The following is a 16,692-nucleotide window of genomic DNA, read 5'->3' as shown; positions in this document are numbered from 1 at the left end:
AAGTGTGGGAGGTTTTGGCTCCAGTGTCATCAGTATGCTGTTGATCTCTGTATCCTTTTCATCCAGCCCAGATGGCAGAGTATAATTGCTTTTCCAGGCTTTGACCAAGATAGGGATGTGGATGAAAGTGAGTTGGCTGTAAATCAGCTTGGTTAATGGAGAAATGCTGCTTGTTAGCCAAGGGAAGCATTTAGGGAAATAGAAAAAGGTAATGTATACACCATGTCCTGAAAATACATTTTTAATTTTTGCTGAAGTGACTGGCTGTGTTGGCCTCCTGTTAGTAGTAGAGGTCTCTAGTACCATTTATTATTGATTTCACTGTAACACAAATCTAACGGTGGTTGCCTATGCCTCTGCTGCCACCTGACACTACTAATAGATTCCTTGAGCATTACTTTTCAAGTTACCAAAAATTGTCTGTGATTACAGCACATCTATGTGCTTTTTTAGGTTGCATGAACTGTTGGCTGTAATTTAGGTATTCAGATCTCTGCTATTCCATGTACTCTGCATTTGTTAAAAACAGCAACAAATGTTTTTTAGAAGGTGTAAAGCTGTCAGTGATAATTCAGAAAGTTCCATCTCATCCAGGAAACTGTTTGACAAATGTGGCCTATTGTTTTTGTCAGGGTATGAATGAATTTTTGTAAAATATAGACATAAATATTAAAGAAGGTATTTCTTTTTATTTTCAAAGGCAGTAAACAATCTTTGGGCTTGATTTTATCTTTCTGTTTGTCCTGTAATGCTGCTTCTTTTTTTTTTTAAGAGCTTCCAACATCATGGCAGAGAATTGGACGTGGTTTCCCGTTATTCTTAGAACTAGCTGCCGCTTCTGTTAGACACTCAGTCTTCAGTTCCTGAGATTTCCTTCTTTGAAGACCTGTCAGAACAGCAGTTTTGTTAGCCTGCCATACGCCTGTGGAATTTTCTGATCCACTTGCATTTGGTAAATTTTAAGCCATGACCACAGAAAGTGTCTGTATGACTCTATAGTGACATATAGTAAGTTGTCCTTGGCTACATACTTAGAATGTAGCATGGACTCTCATGATTTTGATGATCACAATTTAAAATATGTAATGTATATAATTCAGTATATATATTTCATGTTTTTTCCCTTTGCTTACTAAAGGGAAGAACTTCTGGGGGTCTGTAACTATCTTCACCCTCAAAATTGCTTCATAGATGTTTTCCAGTGTACTTTCTCTGGCTTTGTTTCTATTGAGTTCTGAAAACAACAATGAAATGTCCAAATTAATAATAAATCTTAAATGTTGATAATTATATCCTTGTATTTCCCCAGATTTATTTATGTTATTTGAAATACTATTAGTAATTGTATTGTATGTAAACTTACACATGTTTCTTTGTGAATGTTTATTTTAATAGATTTTGCTCATGACTATTATATAAAGTGGGAAATACTGCTTTATTGATTTTCTATCCATCATAGCCTTTACTGTATCCCTGAGATAACACCATCAGTTAAGTTGTGTGCCGTCATTTCACCATATCTATGTTTTGTACAGTTTTGGGGTTTGGAAGTGATGCATGTAAAGTTACAAAGTGAGGATTTAATCAGAACTAAAATAAAGAATATGGGCTAACAATTTGTGGCTTTATACGCTGTTACTCAGAAAAGCACTTGCCTGGTATAGTGGTTCAGTGTAGCTCATCAGTTTTGGAATAAACACTGTTACATTTTGTGTTCTCCTCAAATAATGGAGAGATGGAGAAGAAAGTCTAGTTTATGAAGAAACTGAGAAGGTCATAGAGAAATACAGAATGATACTGTTGCAAGATCAGTGTGGTAACCCATGTAATTTGTGTGACTAAGAGTAGTAGTTTCAGAATGCATTCCAAACCCACCACATATTAAATAAAACAGTGAGGACTCCTTAAGCTTGTTTACTACTTCTGAACTCTGCACGTCCTCATGGAAGGGGAAGATGAGTTCCTAAGAAGAAACATGAGTTTAGTCTGCGATGTGATACGAAGAGTACAACAGAAAACAACTTTCACCCTCCCATGCATTTAAAAATGTATTATTATTACATTTTATTCTTATGCTTTTAAAATCAAAGTAGACACCTCCAAACAGTATTCAAATGCATGACTACCCTTTCAATTAAACAAAATAGATAGTTCCAGGCTTTCAGTTTATGTGTGTTCATAGTTCAAGCTGAGTTCATTTCAATTGGTTAATGAGGTAAATTGTGTACTGGAGGCAGCTGCAAGTTCTGGTTTCCCAACCATTAAGTACATCCACTGTAAGCAAAAAAGTAAACTACAAGTCACAGAAAATAATCAGCAGGTGTTTTACTCAAAGTATGTGAGAGTTGATCTGTTCTGATCTAATATAAGGGGAAATAGGAGGAATTCCTCCTGTTCTCTCTCTCTCAGACTCCTGCAGACAGAGATTATATTGATTTATTAACTCTGTAGCCCTTTAGAAAATGTGCATTTTTGTGTTTGTCTGAAAGAAATGTTTTTTCTTGTAGAAAGGAGTTCTTAGTACCTCCGTGGCAATTGTCTGTGTGATAGGTGATTTAGCACAATTGTATAGTATTCTTTAAGTTTTCTCTTTTGTGAAGATGGTTCTGTTTGTGTATCAGACAGAGCTTTTTTACTGTTAGTTGGATTTTGGTATATTATTTTCATTTCAAACCCTTGTTTGTTGCTTGAATAAAACATTATTCTTTGGAATTAGTGTCGTGGCATCTGATAGCTGTAGCCTCCAGTGGGTAAGCAGATAAATCAGAGTTAATACACAAAACAGTAATGTTCAGATGTATTTTATGAGTGCTGCTGCTCTAATCTGAAAAGTGTGGTATTTATGGACTTCATCAACAAAGCTTATCCTTAGGGTGCTAGGCATTAAAAACTACTACACTTTTGTTTTAGGTGCAGCTGATAGAAAGGGGCAAAGAAAGGGAGAAATAGACTGCATTCTCATCCCAGCCTGTTTGACTTGGGGCGAAGAAATACTCGAGGAGTATATATCTGGGTTGGATGTTAAGGACCAAAGTTCGGATATTACAGTGAACTCTAGAATAAGAACTTTCTCTGTCAGGGAGCAGTGAGGGCCAGCAGCTCCCTAAGGGAGGGACCTGAGGGTGGTAACAGACAGGTCACCAGGCAGTCCCGCAGAAGCTAAATGGGGTGAGAATGGTAGGTCTAGAGAGGGTTCAAGCACAACTCCAGGTCATCGGGTGAGTTTGTGTTGTTAAGGGAGGTCCCAGGTTACAGCTGGGAGTGCAGGTCTGTGAGTCATGGTCATGGTCAGGCTTTGATGCATTGGTGGTAAACAGAGTTGGCCATGCAACCCTGTGCCCCTCAGGCAGGTCCACAGTGATGAAAGAGATCCAGGGTTTAAACTGTGAAGTCAGTCCATGGGTGTAGGTCTGGATCGATGTGAATTCTCTGTTTACAGAGGAGTCATGGGAAAACAAGGAGGCAGGAATTAAGTTGGTCCGATTTGCTTCTAAGGTGTAGTTTGGGCAGAAGAATAGAGATCATGCCAGTTGCTCCAAAGAGATGCTCTGAAATGACTTAGTATCCTGTTCATGGGACTGGTGCTAGCTGAGGTTTCTTAACCTTGATCTGAATACTTTGTCTGCTGTAGCTTAGGAAGATCTATTGTAAAGGATTTTCAAATGGAATAGTCATATATAGATGGTGTTTTGCTTTTTAAAATTAGTAACTATGTTTATGAATAGTGTTGTTGAGTGTGACTCAAATGTCCCAGTTTCATGTAAGAATAGTATTCTTAACACAGCAATATTTTTTTTCAGTCTTCTGGGCATTTCTTATTAATGTCATTTGTTACCTTTTGATTTGCCAGCTCATCAGAATACTTGACAGAATTCTTCTTTTCTAAACCTTAATTTATATTTTCTAAATAAAAGTAGTAGTATTTTTCTTTATTAGTGAATACTTTATCACCTTTGCTTCTTCTACCAATAAAGTTCTGCTTGTGAACAGGATTAGGTCAAACAACTGGCCACTCCAGCAGCACAAGCATGATTCTCATAGTTCAGTTAAATTCCTTCTTGTTCAAAATCATATTTTTTATGTTTTCATATGAATTACTTTTTTTGTAAACAACCCTGCAACAATAAGAAGTAGTATATTAGCTGATTATATTGGAATTTAATAGTTAATGTAAATGACAGTAGAAATAGTAGGGCTATTATTTTACCATAGAAATCCCTACAGTTCAGACAGTCTCCTGATAGATGTAAATCACTACTCTTTCATAAGCTCAGACAAGCCTTCTGATTTCAACAATTATATATATTAGGTTTATTGTTTACTTATTATTTATATTATTATTTATTTATTTATTATTTATTTGGTTTATTCCAGATAGGTTAACTCTGGACTTAACTAATTTTATTTAGTAGTGATTGACTTGGATTTTATATTTTGCCCACCCATGGACAATCTCCAGTTGACTGGATTATTTTTTGAAGTAGGAAGTCCCAATATTTCTACTCGTTAAGTGCCAGGCTACTGTTTAATCTATGACATCCTAGTTTATAGCCTAGGATCAGTTTTGTCATTTCATTTTCTTAGTTAGTCAGCATGAGAAACAATATGGAGAGTCCTAAGTATTATCATATGTATTGCTTTTATTGAAATGAATCTGGTATTTCAATGGAATTATGTACTCTGTTGTGACTGCTTTGTTTGTGGTATGTCTGTGTTAACATTCAGGTCATGCATATGGACTGATATGATAAGAAAACTTAATTTGATGAAAGATTCTCAGAGGTTGAGTGCTTTTGCTAGTCATGGTTCATTCATGGCTACTCTTCTCCCAGTGGTCATGTCAGCAGCATACAGCAGAGGTTCTAGAATGAATATTCAGTTTATCTTTTCTGAGGGATATTCCTCAGGTGCATCCCACTGTTTTTTGAATCTTCTCCATTTTTTCTCTAGATAAGCTGGGAATTAATATGTTTTATATCTGCCTTCTAGTAGTGTGAACTATGTGAACAAGGATTTTAATTTCTTCCCCTTTATTTCCTCTATTTCTTGTAAGGTTTAGAGACATCGATGTGTTCAGAAGATTGACCACTGTTTTCTTCGTTCTCCTTCCAGCAATCATTATTTATCTTAGAGCCTTCTCCTGGCTTTTGGGCATTTTTCCATGTCACTGCAGATATGCATTATGGAGTTATGATGCCACCTCCCTGCTGTTTCTTGTTGAAAACTGCTTGCCTGAGTAATTCTTCTTTGTACACGATGGACCTACTACCTTTGTTCAGTTGTCTTCTGTGCCAGAACACCACCTTGTGGAAAAGGAAAGCAGAGCTTAATCTTGCTTGGTTAGAAGGATTTATAAGATCTGAACCTCCAGAACCTTCTCTCTTGCTTTTGTGTTTTTCAGTTACCTTTAAGAAGCTCTGGGTAGTATTTGCCGTTGCTGTTTCTGCCCTTATGAATGATCTTCATGGAATAAAAATCAGAAGGCTGAAAGAACCTCAACACCTTTAGTAGAAGTAGTGAAGTAGTGGGAGAGCTTAAAAAGTGCATTTATTTAATTTCTTTACATTTATTGTTACACTAGGGAGATTATACTGTTTTAATTAAAAGTTACTAGGGTTTTCTATAATGAACCTAAATTTGCGGCTATTTATAGTTGAGAGAAAATTTTTCCGTACAGAAATTTGGCATTCAGTGTCTCAAGCTAAATGGTTTGGTTTTCCTTTTTCTATTTATTTTAAAAATACTCTTTGGTTGCATTCTGTTTTGAGGGAGGCAATTTTTTTTTGTGGTTTTATGCACTTTTTGTACTCCCTTGGCAAGGCTTGATACATGGAAAAACATATTTTCCAGGCACTTAGTCTTTTATGTCAGCTATTTCCTTTTTGATATTTAAAACATGATACTTTGGTGGGTCATTACTTTTTAACAGAGACCCTGTATTATTCAATAAGCAGTCCTCCCTAAGTATTTGCTGTTGATACTTTATATATATTGTTACATAAAAATAGTTCATGCACTTAAATTTAGTAAATATTTTTTCTGAAACAAAATTGTATGCCTGACATGTTTAGTGGTACTAAAATTGGTACTCATGTATTTCTGCAAAGTTCACCATTTCTCATTCATTTAAAACATGGAAACTGATTTTCATTTTCCTATTTATTTCTATTTTCTAATCATTATCTGTAGGGCATTTAATACCATACTTAAAGGTGTTGAAATTCTCTAAGTTGGTCTCATTGGTTCAGAAAATCATTCCTTTTTCCCATGGGTGTAGTGTACATTTGAAATGTTCCAGTTAGAGTTTGGGGAAATGAGTCCTTCAATTCATGAAGCCCATGTCCTGGTTGAGGTCTGATGCCATCCAGGTAGTAAACAGAGAAGTGTTTAAACTCTGCCTAGATTCTTACAGATGTAGTGTGTTCTGTGCCTTTGAAGCTTGACTAGTGAGTCAGATGGCATTAAACCAGAATGTGACTTGTGGCTAAGGCAATTTCTTCAGATGTTTTTTCAGTAATGTCCAGATACTCTGCAAGTGTGGCACTGTGATCAGAGAAGTTCCTAGAACTGGAGTTTCCTTTTTCTTCCCAACAACTTTGTCAAATACGTATTTCTTTCTCTCTTGGAAGAATGTCCTAACAGCTAGTTACCGAGTATTCATTCACAGGACAAGTGAGTTTCCTTTACTCCTTGGATTCAACTTGAGCCACATAATAGAAAAATGCTAGAGTCACTTTAGCAGAAGATGGTATGCATACTCTTAGAGTCTCCAATTTCTTTGTGAGTTCTACCCAGCAGCTGTAAAATGTATAAATAATATACAGGGACCTGAACCTCAGTATTCTGCCTGTCTTTGACTTGCTTGTCATCTGAGCTTCAGCAGTGCAGCACAAGAGAAATTATTAGTTATGCTGGGGAGAAGGATGATCAAAACAGAATTTGTGAGATGAGTAAGAAACTGGCTGAGGAGGAAATAGGATATAATGTTGAAAGCAGATTTATTAGACCAGAAAGACATTGCTGGTGGCGTTCCTCCATATTTAAAAAAAAAAAATCTTTCTTCTATCTAGTCTTTCTACTAATCTAATTGTTTTGAGAAAATATATGTTTGCACTAAAATATGGTAATGATGTTAGTTCAAAAGTTTTCACAAGAAAGTTTTAAGGTGGTAATATCTGCTGATAATGGAAGGAGATATTTTCAGTACAACACTGGATGCCACACAGGAGAAACATTGAAGGTAGGAGTGATCAGTGTACCATAAATAAAACTAGATGAAATACAATGCAAAGCAAGGCTCTTCTGGAGTCCAAACCAAGAAATTTACTCTAAGCTGTTAGTTCATCAGCTTGAAGAGTGTGCAATCTGCCTTGAGTTTCCAGTATGTGGGAGTCATTCCCTATGTGGTTCTCAGCATTGTTCTCACTCTGTGAACAGTGAATTCAAATTGAGACTGACTCGTGAACAGGAAGGGTGTAAAGAAAATCAGGGGCTGAGAGGCCTGGACTATGATTCAAAGAGATTGTATATCTGTAATAACACAGACAGAAAATAAAACCAATACTTGAATGCCTTTCTTCAGTATCCCCTCCAAACTTTTGACCCCTATGAGCTCCAAGGGCTGTGGACATCACCTGACTGTGATGTGTAGCTGTGTGACCTGTTCTGAAAAGACAAGAACAGCTCCTGATTTTCACAAAATTTTTCCACAGTAGGTACTAAATAGGATTTACAAGATTTGGCCCAGAAAATGAACGCTTTTGCTCTCAAAGTTTTATGGACATTTTTCATGCTCTAAATTATGCTTTGGTTCACATAATCTATTTTAGCTCTCTTTTTATTTTCCAGTCACAGCTTCACTCATAGTACAGCTGTGGCATTTGTCTTGCAACAAGAAGGATCTGATAATCATGAAATAACCCAGATTTATGCCTGTAGTGCTGAAGCAGTGCCATATTTGTGAAAATAACTTAAGAGGAACAATATGCAGCAGATGTGAAGGTTTTACCTTCACATTTAAGTAGGTTTATACTGTCAGTGAGTGTGGGCTTAGCAGGGCCTGACAGAGTTTCAACTTACCAGATGTTTCATGTGATCAAATAGATGTTATACAGCTGTTTCCCATTCTTTTTACCGGGCTCAGATAAATACACAGTAAATGGTCTGAAATATATTTATTGTATTTTGGCAAATCCTGCAGAGAACTGCCCACAGGCACCAAGAATGCAGGGAGAAACCAAGGGTGCTCATAGGCATGTTCATTTTCCATTACTGAGGTGAAATTAGTAGCCATTTGGTTGAAACAGCCCTGATGATATGAGTCAGAGAGGAATAAAATATGGGGTTTTCCTTTGGTTGTGGATGTTGTGAGATTAGTGGCTATATTTACAGAATGTCTCTGGTCTGGGGGAGCTGTTACTCTCCGGGCAGGAGCTGTCCCCCTGTGCTGACAGTGTCGCCCTTCCAGTGGTGTTAAACTCCTGGGAGAAGTGGTGGGTTCAGTGGAGCAGCTGTCCTGCAGGTAGCTCATGCTAATCCCAGCTCAGGCTTTCAACACTGGAATGAGCTGGTCAGGCTTCTGTCCCAAGTGCAATACAGAAAACAGGGTATTTCCAGAGCTCCTGGCAAGGCTGCCTGTGTCTCTCCTGTCCATTCCTGAGCATGGACAGCATGCCCCAAATTAGCCATGGGGTGTTTTTTTAAGGGCACACAGCTTTTGAGGTTCAGTCCAGCCAACTGCTCTGAGCTGTTTCAGGACTTAAAGGCCCAGTTTTGCATTAACTGCCACACCTGTCAACTTGATTCAATCACAGAGCAGCTAAATAATAAAAAAGGAAGTTTCATTTCCCTTCACCTGCTTTCCTGTTCTCATTTCTCCTTCCCCCCCTCTCTCAGTTCCCCATGCTCTCCTTAGCCCTTTGACCTTACTCTGCTGCCTTCCTCCCCTCCTGTCCCCATCAGCCTCCTGCCTTTCCAATAGTTTCTCTTACACCTGAAAAATACTTTGTATCTATGAGGCTTTCCTTGTTCTCCTTTAAATCCTTCTTTAAAACTTTCATCTTCCGTCACAGAAATAACTTTCATTTTTCATTAATAATGTCTTTAACATTTCTTGACTGCTATGTTGTTTTCAGATTTATAGCCCAGCCTTGCAAACGTTTACAGAGAAGTACCTGTTAAGTTGAATTGAGAACATTCAGTTACAAGTTTGGAGGACTGGATTTTTGATTTGAAATATTTTTGAAATGGAAATATTTATCACTGTAAAGCTCAATGTTCATTTCTGGTTCTATATACATTTTTAATAAACTTTTGTGACCTCAAAGTAGCAGTGGAACATTCATTAATTTCTGTTTTTAACTTAATATTCCTTAGATCAAGGTGTGGAACATATTTTTATGTGTTATGGTGTTCTCAGAGATTTTTAAACGTGCTGAGCAAACTTAATGTTGACAATATGACTTTGTACCCAGAATCATATGAAAGGACAAGTACAAGCTGTATGTTTTGATCTTGGTGACCTTAATTGTTTTATTTTTTGGTATTGATTTTTATTTCAGGAACCTCAAGCATCTGGACTGCCTGAGTACATAAAAATTGTAGAAGTTGGGCCAAGAGATGGATTACAAAATGAAAAGGTAACTTACCTTGTTTTATTTTTGTGTGTGCTTTGACACAGATGTCTTATTTTCAGTAGGTGGAACTGCTAATTATGTTTCTTTCATTTTGTAGTATTAAATATATCTATTTGCATATTGATAACTTTCCTTTATATTAGAATGAAGGTCTATTTGTATTTACCCAGCTTTTAGATCATATAATTTCTTTCTATACTTGGCTAACTAGCCTTTCTGTTACTCAACGTTTCTTTTTACTGGAATTTGTCGTCAGTCAATAACATTCTGTCATGACCTAATTGGTAAACACTATGAAACATTGGCTACCTTTTTAACTTGTGTTTCTGCTTCAAGTGTTAATGTAGAAGGAATAGTAAAATAGGTTTTGTCATGCTTCCTGCTAAAGAGAGAAGGGAGAAAAATGCTGTTCTTTTGATATAATTATTTGCCTGAAGGGTGGTGGGGAAGCATGGAAGAAGATTGCAAGAGGTTATAGGGTACATGTATAGAAACAGTCATCTATTTCCACAAAATGGAGGATAAGCTCACATATATCATTGTTACTGATACCAGAGATGTTAGTGGTATTAGCAGAATAGAGTTACTCTGTCTCAGCTGTGGAGTTTTTTCCCTCCCATTTTTTGCTGGTTGCGCTGTTAGTATTTCCTTTTGTCAGTTCTTGCTAGTTTGGTGTTTGGGTAATAACAAATAATGAGGCCAGATCTATAACCAGTTACACAGGAGTGCTTCCTTTTGTGATGGACAGAAAATGGAGTAACATCATGTATACTGCCTAGTACCTTCCTTATACTTCCTACTGTCAGGAAACAGTATAGTTATGATAAAATATCTAAGTGTAGTTCATTATTTTTTAAAAAAAGAAGCTATTGATTATGTACAGGGAACCTTTCACTTACAAAAGTTTTTTATATATGAAATACTTTGCTAAAGTATGTCTCCATGTCTGTAGGTGATAGTCCCAACTGGTACAAAAATTGAGTTAATCAACCAGCTTTCCAAAACAGGCCTGCCTGCAATAGAAGTGACCAGTTTTGTTTCATCCAAATGGGTGCCTCAGGTATGTAAAATCAGCTCCATTCAGAACTATTTCAGTTTAAATGCCATTCCATTTATTTATGTAACGTTCAGTTGTAATTAAAGATTTAGGATGGTGACACATTATTAATATAATTTATTGTTGTTCCTACTTCTTTTCTACTCCTCTAAAACTAGTAGTCACTGACGTAAAAAAGTAGTATACGTTATTTTCTTTTTTGTCTAAATGAAATGTAATTTTCCACATTTGGAAATGTGTTTGGGAGATCTAAATTAGGGACTTCTGTGTATGTAGTAGTACTTAGGGATGTTACTTATTTTGGAGTTCTAACACTCTATCAGCAACTACGCTTAAATTTTGATTAATAATAATAATTTGCTTATTATTTTTCCATCATTAATTTTTACATTTGGTACAACTCAGCAGAAACATAGCCTTTCTGGAACTGGCAGCACATGCATTGGTATTAGAGTGCCATGTTTCCATTTGAGATTTAACACTGCAAATTCAGGCTTAGTCCTGAAGTCTACTATTTATCACCTGTTTGTGCAAATTAATTCTTTCCTGCAAATAAGGAAATAAGTCAATACTTGTGTATATAATTTAAATTGTTTCTCAAGAAATTGCACACTTGTTTGCACAGAAGCATTTGAACACTATATTTGACAGGGAGCATACAAGTTATTTACAGATTAAAACAAGAAGTTAATTAATTTGAGAAAATGCTTCAATTTTAACAATGTCTACTGCATGTTGCACATCTGACACAAAATGTAGATAAAGTTTGTCCATTTTAAATGAGAATACATCCTGGGCCTGGACTGTTTTCTTGGCTTTTCTCTGAGAAAAACATAGTATAGCCATGCTAATTAATGAATTAGCAAAGCAAACTGTACAACACTCTGAGGAACTCCTTTGCTTTACTTCCATGTTCTCAGAGTCACCAGGGAAGAGTCTAGAAGAAGGATAATAGGAAAGATGAAGAGAAGAATGACAGTGCAGAATTTCTTTGGCTTCAGTGCAGGGGTAATGATATCTTAGCTAAAAGGGAATAGGTTAAGTTTTTCAAAGTGCCATCATACTTTGTCAGTTACTGCAACAGAGAATAATGTCATTTTTTAAATGTTAGAAAAATAAGTCTAAAGAAAATGTGTATCTCTTCCTTGTTTAATTATTTCCTTTTCCTATGAGCCATTACGAGTACCAGATTTATCACAGGTTTGTCAGTTAAAAATGAGCAATCCCTTCATATCCAAAATTCATTCACTTAATACTTTGTTTTAATGGCTTAATTAATGTTTAAAATGTTTTGTTTTTTTTTTAATTTAAAATACAAGATTGTGTTGCTTGGACAGAGAGTGCAGTCCTGACTTTGTCTTTTCTTTGCTCTTTTTTTTATAGGCCATGGGAATAGAATTTGTAGTTATGTTTAGATCTCATTCACTTACTTCTGTTTTTAGTGTTTTAAATTTTTTATGGTTTCCTATTCGCTGTTGTTTTTGGCAAAGATTTTTTTTAATGAAAAATCTAAAAGAATAAGTTCCACAGTAGCAAGGTGCCATATAAAACAGGATCCCACACCTATAGCATAAACAGCCAAAAATTATAAATATCTACTATTAGGAAGGTTATTTTTTTTTGGAAATCAGGAAAAGAAATATTTTATTACAATTTAAAATCTTATAACATGCAAAATGTGCAAAGGTGGGATTTTACTTACAGGAAAAATAGCAGTGGGACAGATTTAATACATAAAATATTATTTGGATCTGCCAGGTTTATACTGGTTGAAAAAGTATCATTTTGGTTTTCCAGTATATATTAAGACGGGCTATAATTGTGGAGAGTGAATTTAGTTCCAGCATTTGCCTATTAATTTTTCATTTGGTTTCAGACATTCTTTTTTGCCCTGAGAAATGTGGCTACTACCTATATTAAATTAAGGAATGAAATCTTGTTTCTTAAAAAGCTAAGGTGTTAACAGAGGTTTTTTGTGAGGTTATCAGATCAATTTAGTTCACATAGAAGCAAAACCAAAAAGTTTTGTGCTATCACTTACTTACTGATAAGAAATGAGTTGTTTCTGGCTATAAAGCACCTTTTGTACCATGTATACATTTCCTTACAGATACATGTTGGGATTGTATTGGTAGAGGATAGATTTTTCTGATATTTTTAATCCATTCATTTTCCTAGAAGGAAGCTGGTGACAGGAGGATTCTAGGTTACAAGTAGTATTCTTAGTTAATAGTGTGGTATAATTTAATATCATGTGTTTAGAATTGTGGTATCAATCATAGCTATCATAAAGGTGTCCGCTGAAAGTAAGGAGTAATGAAAGCTCTGTAGTTCATTTATCTTTTCACATGGTACTTCTCAAAATACTTTTTACCAGTGTGGAAAGAAACAGAAATCCAACTTAATAGTGTTTTCTTGTGATATTTGCTTTTATGAGAGCTCATTTAAAATGTAATATACTTTTTTTAAAAACTCAGAATCTTTAAGACATTTAGAGAGATACATTTTATTAATTGTATTTTCAGACGTGCACACTATCATTATTTATTTTCAAGCCACTTCTTTTAAGAAAATGTGCTTATCTAAAGAATCTGTCTTTTATTAAATGAATAAGTTTCATTAACCTTCTTCATTAGTACAGGGAGTATATTTAATCTTGAATGTATGAGAAAAATGCAAGAGTATCTTAAAAAGGCAGATTTTCTTTTGTGAGGGGAGACTGACGTAAAGATATAATCTGATCTTTGCTATAATAAAGAAGTATTTTCTTCTTTAAAAGGAAACTTCTGAATACATTAAAACATTGCACTGTGCAGACATCTGGATTTTGCTGTATTTTAAAAAATAGATATGTTTAGTCTTTTCAAATGTTCTGATTACAGTGTTGAGTAATTCAGGTTTAGTTATGCTTAATATTGTGAAGTTGCATTTATCAGAGTGCTGAAGTTTTCAAGATTTCTGTTTTTAAAATCTCAGTGATACTGTTAATGCCACCTATTAAGTCCAGTGAAGCAAAGTTAAAATTGCTATAATACTTGATGAACAGCATGATAAGTCTGTCAATTTATAATGCAAATTATATTGTTACAGATACACACAAAGGAACAATATAGAAGTCTTAGCCCCAGTTGTATATTCACATAGATCTTAAAAGATTACAACACAAATAGTCAAAAGTTAAGAAATTAAAAAAGAGTAATTGTACAAAATCAATTTAACCCCCTTGTTAAACTCTCTATATGAGCTGTAAAAGTAATGAAGGCAAAAACACAGTCTAATGCAATTTCTAGTTAGCTATATAAATATCAGAAAATAACTGCTGATCAATACAAATTATTTATATATTTTAGATGGCAGATCACGAAGAAGTAATGAGGGGCATTGAACGGCATCCTGGAGTCCAGTATCCCGTTCTCACACCTAATCTTCAAGGTTTTCATTCTGCTGTAAGTGCCTTCATAGGTGTTTTCCACATTTACCTCTTTTATGTTTCAGACACTTTCAGTTCAGTACTAGAAACTAGCTATTTAATGTCAGAAATAAGCTCTATTTTTTCCACTGAAAACTCCCAATTTTCTTTATGAAAAATGGGGAAATTCACAGAATGATGTTAAGCTCATATTTTACTTGAGACATTGACCAGGAGCTTTGTAAGTTCATTTAAATAGTGCTTATATATAAAGGGCAAGACAGTTCTTTCTTTTCAACTTGTTGGCCCTGAAAAGTTTCTGAAGATTGTCTTGGTGGAAAATACTGAAGAAGGATGCAGGAACACTCATTTAAATGAAAAAGCTTCATAGCAATTCTGAATTTCATTTTGATTGGTTTTGAAAGTTTAAATTGTCTCAGTTCTTCCAAAATAGTCAAAATTATAAACTTGAAGTGTGTAACAAGGTGAAAATGAAGCAGATCAGTCATCTTAAAATACACACATTGTTAGTAAAATCTTTACTTTTTTTTGTTTGTTTGTTTGTTTTTGTTTTGTTTTTTTGTTTTCTGAAAGTTTTTAATGCTTCTGCTTTTGTCCTGGTGTAGGACAAGCTGTATTTGGAAAGCATACTGCTTGGTGGACATTTGTGGTCTAGTCTGTCATTCAGTTCCTATACTGAAATATCTGTTAAACCATCCTGTGCATAGTTGACTTAACTATCAACAGGCAGTTTATAGAGCTACAACTTAGTCTCAATGATAGTATGAGTTTAATTAATTCTGCTTTATCTCTGTGCTGCATTTAGTGATATAATGAAGGGAAAACAGTGAATAAATGGATTCTTCCTGCATTCTTCCTTGTTGATGTTTTTCTCTCTGTTTGAGAGAATACTTGTCCCTATATGGATTGCTGAATTTGAGACATTGTCCTGCAGAGGCAGAGAGTAAAGGCAAAAGCTCCATACTTTTCCATTGAACAAGAGTATTACTTTGACTGGAGAGTGAGTGAGTTAGTTAACTATTCTCCTAAGCTAAAATGTTTTTTTCTCCTATCAGTTGGCTTTCAGCTTTCTAGTTTGCCTCATGTTAGTTGATTTACTGAGGTACTGAGTACAAGCTCAGGCTAATTGCCCCTTCGGTGAAGTCACCACCTTTACACATTTTCTAGACTGCTGTTTGCTGAGGCTTCTCTCATGTACAGATTTTCCGTGTTATCCTTATTGACTGTGACACCAAGACCAGTGGAGCCCTTGATCCTAGAGCTGACTCTCAGAAGGAAATCCCTGCTGGTTATTGTTGCTGCTCTAGGCATATGCACACAGAGAGCTTTCCCAATCATGAGAATGACGTCCTGGTGTTCAGGAGGAACAGACAGTGTGACAGTTGTATGATCTTTGTCATTTCTGAAAAGATGAATATAAGTATTAATCACTGTTTTTTTGTATAGTTGGTTCATGTGAATCTCTACATGTTATTACCTTTATCATTCATCACTTTAAAAACATGTTTAACTAATTGCTAAGAAGAGGCAGAAAATATGCCATAGTGAATGATCTCAAAATTTGATTCAATCTGTCAGTATGCAATAGTTGAAAAAAAATTTGGATTAAAATTAGATTTTAGTAATGGATTATATACTTAATGTACTTTAAAATTTTAGAATGTTGTACAGAATTAAATGCTTAATCTAATTTTAATATAGTGTTATGATTCTGTTTTCTTGAAATGTGTTTTTTAGATTGCAGCAGGAGCTACAGAAGTCTCAGTATTTGGTGCAGCATCTGACTCTTTTAGCAAAATGAATATTAATTGTTCAATTGAAGAAAGCATAGAAAGGTTTGAAGAAGTCACTAAATCTGCAAGGAGTATGAATATTCCAGTGCGTGGGTAAATATTCAGATTCTAAAGTAATATGGAGTTACTGGAGTTGTTGTTACAGGGATTATTTGGTACCAATAGAAAAGTTTATTACCAAATTTTTACATTGTAGATGAATTGTAATAGTAGTCTTTACTGTGATTTTTATTTTTAGGATTGAATGTATTTTGTTATTTTTTTCATTTTTAACTACTGATATAGTTTTTTGACTGACTCTTTTGCTGTGGAAATTGAAAAAGAAAGCTGTGTTTTTGAGGTTTTATTATACAAATTAGTTTTTACTATCACAGATGACAGAATAAAATTTTTTTGTGCTGTTCAGAATTCGTAAAGCAGGCACCATAGAAAAATGCCCTACAAATTTTTATTTGTAGAGTTCATAATATATCACTACATACATTGCAGCATCGAGGTATAAATGTGAGACAACAAATTTACTCCTAAGAAAAAACTTATTTTGTATATAAGTTATCCTGAAAACCCAGGCATTTAAATTTTTTGAGTCTTCAGTGCATGAAACTCTAGAATTGTCCAGCATTTATTTTTAAACTTACAATTATCCTGAGTGATACTCACTCTTGAACAGATCAATTTTTATCTCCATTTTCTTTTTCATCACAGGTAAGAACTACTTACCTAAGATTATTTGTGAAGGTCCTCATAAATGCAGAAAGGCTCACATAGATTGAAGGA

General features: G+C 35.0%; 1 protein-coding gene across 1 annotated transcript in view; it reads left to right on the top strand.

Annotated features, from left to right (window-relative positions):
- Positions 1 to 16,692, top strand: part of HMGCLL1 (3-hydroxy-3-methylglutaryl-CoA lyase like 1) — a 70,035-nt gene that overhangs the window by 11,032 nt on the left and 42,311 nt on the right. The window contains exons 2-5 of the mRNA XM_062488550.1: positions 9,561 to 9,638; positions 10,588 to 10,695; positions 14,043 to 14,138; positions 15,860 to 16,008. Of these exons, the coding sequence (XP_062344534.1) occupies positions 9,561 to 9,638; positions 10,588 to 10,695; positions 14,043 to 14,138; positions 15,860 to 16,008 (431 nt within the window). The remainder of the gene's footprint in view (positions 1 to 9,560; positions 9,639 to 10,587; positions 10,696 to 14,042; positions 14,139 to 15,859; positions 16,009 to 16,692) is intronic.

The sequence above is a fragment of the Cinclus cinclus genome, chromosome 3, assembly GCF_963662255.1.
Source record: "Cinclus cinclus chromosome 3, bCinCin1.1, whole genome shotgun sequence".
In the NCBI taxonomy this organism is placed as follows: Eukaryota; Metazoa; Chordata; class Aves; order Passeriformes; family Cinclidae; genus Cinclus; species Cinclus cinclus.
This window is presented reverse-complemented; position numbering and strand designations above follow the sequence as displayed.